Source organism: Triticum dicoccoides, chromosome 3A (assembly GCF_002162155.2).
Source record: "Triticum dicoccoides isolate Atlit2015 ecotype Zavitan chromosome 3A, WEW_v2.0, whole genome shotgun sequence".
NCBI lineage: Eukaryota > Viridiplantae > Streptophyta > Magnoliopsida > Poales > Poaceae > Triticum > Triticum dicoccoides.
The window spans coordinates 328777384-328780288 of NC_041384.1; the positions used below are offsets into that span (position 1 = coordinate 328777384).

The window sequence follows — 2905 nt, forward strand, 5'->3', positions numbered from 1 at the left end:
AAGCGATATCCATCATCTCATCGAAAGATCGGGACCCTCGCCTCTATCAAATCTTATCCGTGACCAAAATTTCAATAACAATGGCTTCAGACAGTAGAAATGATATTTGAAAACGAGGAAGTAAGGAGTAAAAAAGTAAACGGGTCAGCAACAATGTTTAACTTCCAAATACCATTATTTGAAAACGAGGAAGTAAGGAATAACAAAAGGTAAATGGATCAGCAACGCTGTTTAACTTCCAAATACCATTATTTGAAGGTTGCTGATAATTTTTACATGGTAAATGATATTAGGTTAACTTTGTATACCTCATCAATAGCGCACTTCTCCGATGTTTGCATATGCATACCATTACTTGAAGGTTGCTGATCATTCTTACATGGTACAGTCCCTTCCTCTTTTGATCCTAAGCAAAAAAACATTTAACACAATCAATTTTTTCGCTATTCAAAAGATGAAGTGCTGCTCTTTTCTCTTCAACGAAGTTCAATACTTTCTTTGACATTGCAATTGGAATTTTCAGGCAGCTCTTTTTTTCGAGAAAACGCAAAAGCTTTGAGTTTCATTGTATTGAAAAGGAGTTTGGTACAATCCTCCTAGGAGGCTGGTTACAAGGCAAGTACAGGCACATTAGTGAACATCCCAGGTTTTCAGGCAGCTCTTACCAGTAAGATGAGCCTTCAATGTAGTTACGGCACCTTGTATTGAGTTATCACACTCTAAGTTCAACTTCTGCAAGAAATTTAGAAGTCTATTAACGTCTTACTCATTATAAGAAATCTATAAGTAGTATCACCAAAAGTCTGTTAGGATTTTAGCGATTGAATCATTGCAGAAAGTATGGCGAGGTGATGTTTGATAATGGGGTTCGGTGATGCCTACACTCTGGCAGCCCTTACTCGGGTTTCTCCTCCATGTGTACTAAATCGACATAGGCTACCTGGTGCCTTTATATATTAGGCACAGGTTATAAGTGTTCGACTCCAACACAAAACCCTCCACTAATACCAGTCCAAATGTAGCCCTATACACCATTCGACACAAATTCCGACAAACTTCAAAATCCCTATTATTGTGTCGGTTTTTTGAAAGAAACTACCTCTCTGTTTTGTGGATTCCCATTGTTCTTGTCAACAATGTGGTGCTCATTATTTAGTACATGGTGCTTGCCATTCTCGATTGGCAACTGCTCCTCTGCCCAATAACTGCCTTTCTTTGACTGTTCATAATCCTCAACTGGTTGGCCACTATGTTCTGTACCACACTGGTTGCTTCGAGCTGCCAACTTCTCAAAGAAAACAAACCAAAATAGGTCAGTAAGTTCAAATGCTATAATAGTTTCTCAAAAGAACTAACATAAGTTATAAAAAAAACAAAAAGATGGCGTATCTGGTGATGAGGACATCAATACAATTGTTACACCCACAGCCCCTGCTGCTATACATACTGGACCAATTACTAGAGCTCGTGCACGCCAACTAAATTATCAGGTACTTTCGTTTCTTGGTAATGATTCTAATGTTCATGAGAATATGATGCTGCCTAAATTGGATACATTTGTTTTGCTTACAAATGAAGGGCCTAGCTTGGAGAAGGATGAACATTGGAGCAAGAACAAGCATGGAGATGATGGCATGCGCAAGGGGAACAAGAACGGAGTTACAAGTGATGATTTCAGGACTTTGAAGCCACCATAATGTGTGCATGAAGCCTTGGACGAAATATACAAGATGCCACTTCATAAATTTCGTCCCGAGGCTATTTTAGGTGCTGCGTCACCTTATTATTGGGCCAGGCCCATGTAATTTCGAAATACATAAGTATAGGCTATTTTTAGAGTCCGGGGAAACAAGAGATAGGGTTGATTTCGGACCCCTCCACCAAGGGCCACGAAATCCACCCCCTCTTCCTCCGTATATACAGCCCTTAGGGCATCGTTTAGACCTTGGGTTTTGTTTAGATTAAAAGTTCGCCATAGCTGCAACTTCGTGTACTTCGTTTGTGTTCAACGACCAGACAAAGGCGTCACAGAACCCCACCTTGATCAATAAAGCTTTCATCTTATATTCGCAATATCCAGATTGCAATCTCAGTTTCTTGCTTGTTCTTCGTTTGCTCGCAGGAAACAGACCCTCGTGGTCAGGTTGATCGTGCTCCGGCGTGGTCAATAACCTCTCGGAGTTGGTTTAGCGATTGCTAAGGCGCGACGTCCTCGCACGTTCGTAGTCGGATCGTCAAAGTCGACTTCCACCAAAGCGAAATCCACCATCTCATCGAAAGACGGGACACCTTTGCCTCTATCATCTGGTGTAAACCCCCTTTTCTATTTTAAAAAGGACCCATGTGAACTTTGTGTGCATGTTTTTTGAAAGTAGATTTCATTGTTTTGGCACTCCTTTTTCTGCTTGTCAATTTTACAACTTTCAGATGTAAAGTTCACACGAGTCGAAAGTTAACACTGAAAGACATAGTGAGCGGTTAGATAGTCCACATGCCAAATTTTAAATTGCAACATGCTAACTTATAGGTGCCTGACAGAGTAGAACCCAGCAGACCCCTCGATGGAGTGTTGTGACTAGCCGGAAAGAGCAGAGGGGAAACAGGAGACCAGATTACCTAGGTTCAGACCCTCACGGTGGAGGTAAAGCCCCTACTCCTGCTCATGTTAGATTGGTATACATGGGTGTACAGGGTACAATGGTGAATCAAGGGTGATGGTAGGTATGAGATTGGATACCCTATCAACTAGCCCTGCCCCGACTTATAAAAGATGCCTGGGGCCTAGGGTTACAAGAATCCTAGCCGATCTAAGGAGGTGGAGGAAACCTCCTAGGACCCGGCTTCCTTGTCTTGCGCTCCAAGTACTCAGGGTCCTTCCTTCTAAAGGGCCCACGGCCCGGGATGA

At 42.1% G+C, this 2905-nt stretch overlaps 1 protein-coding gene across 1 annotated transcript in view; it reads right to left on the minus strand.

Annotated features, from left to right (window-relative positions):
• Window positions 1–630: 630 nt before the first annotated feature.
• Window positions 631–2905, minus strand: part of LOC119272266 — a 23602-nt gene continuing 21327 nt past the window's right edge. Inside the window, exons 3-4 of the mRNA XM_037553784.1 lie at window positions 1100–1285; window positions 631–732 (exon numbers count right to left, since the gene is read on the minus strand). Coding sequence (XP_037409681.1) covers window positions 631–732; window positions 1100–1285 — 288 coding nt within the window. The remainder of the gene's footprint in view (window positions 733–1099; window positions 1286–2905) is intronic.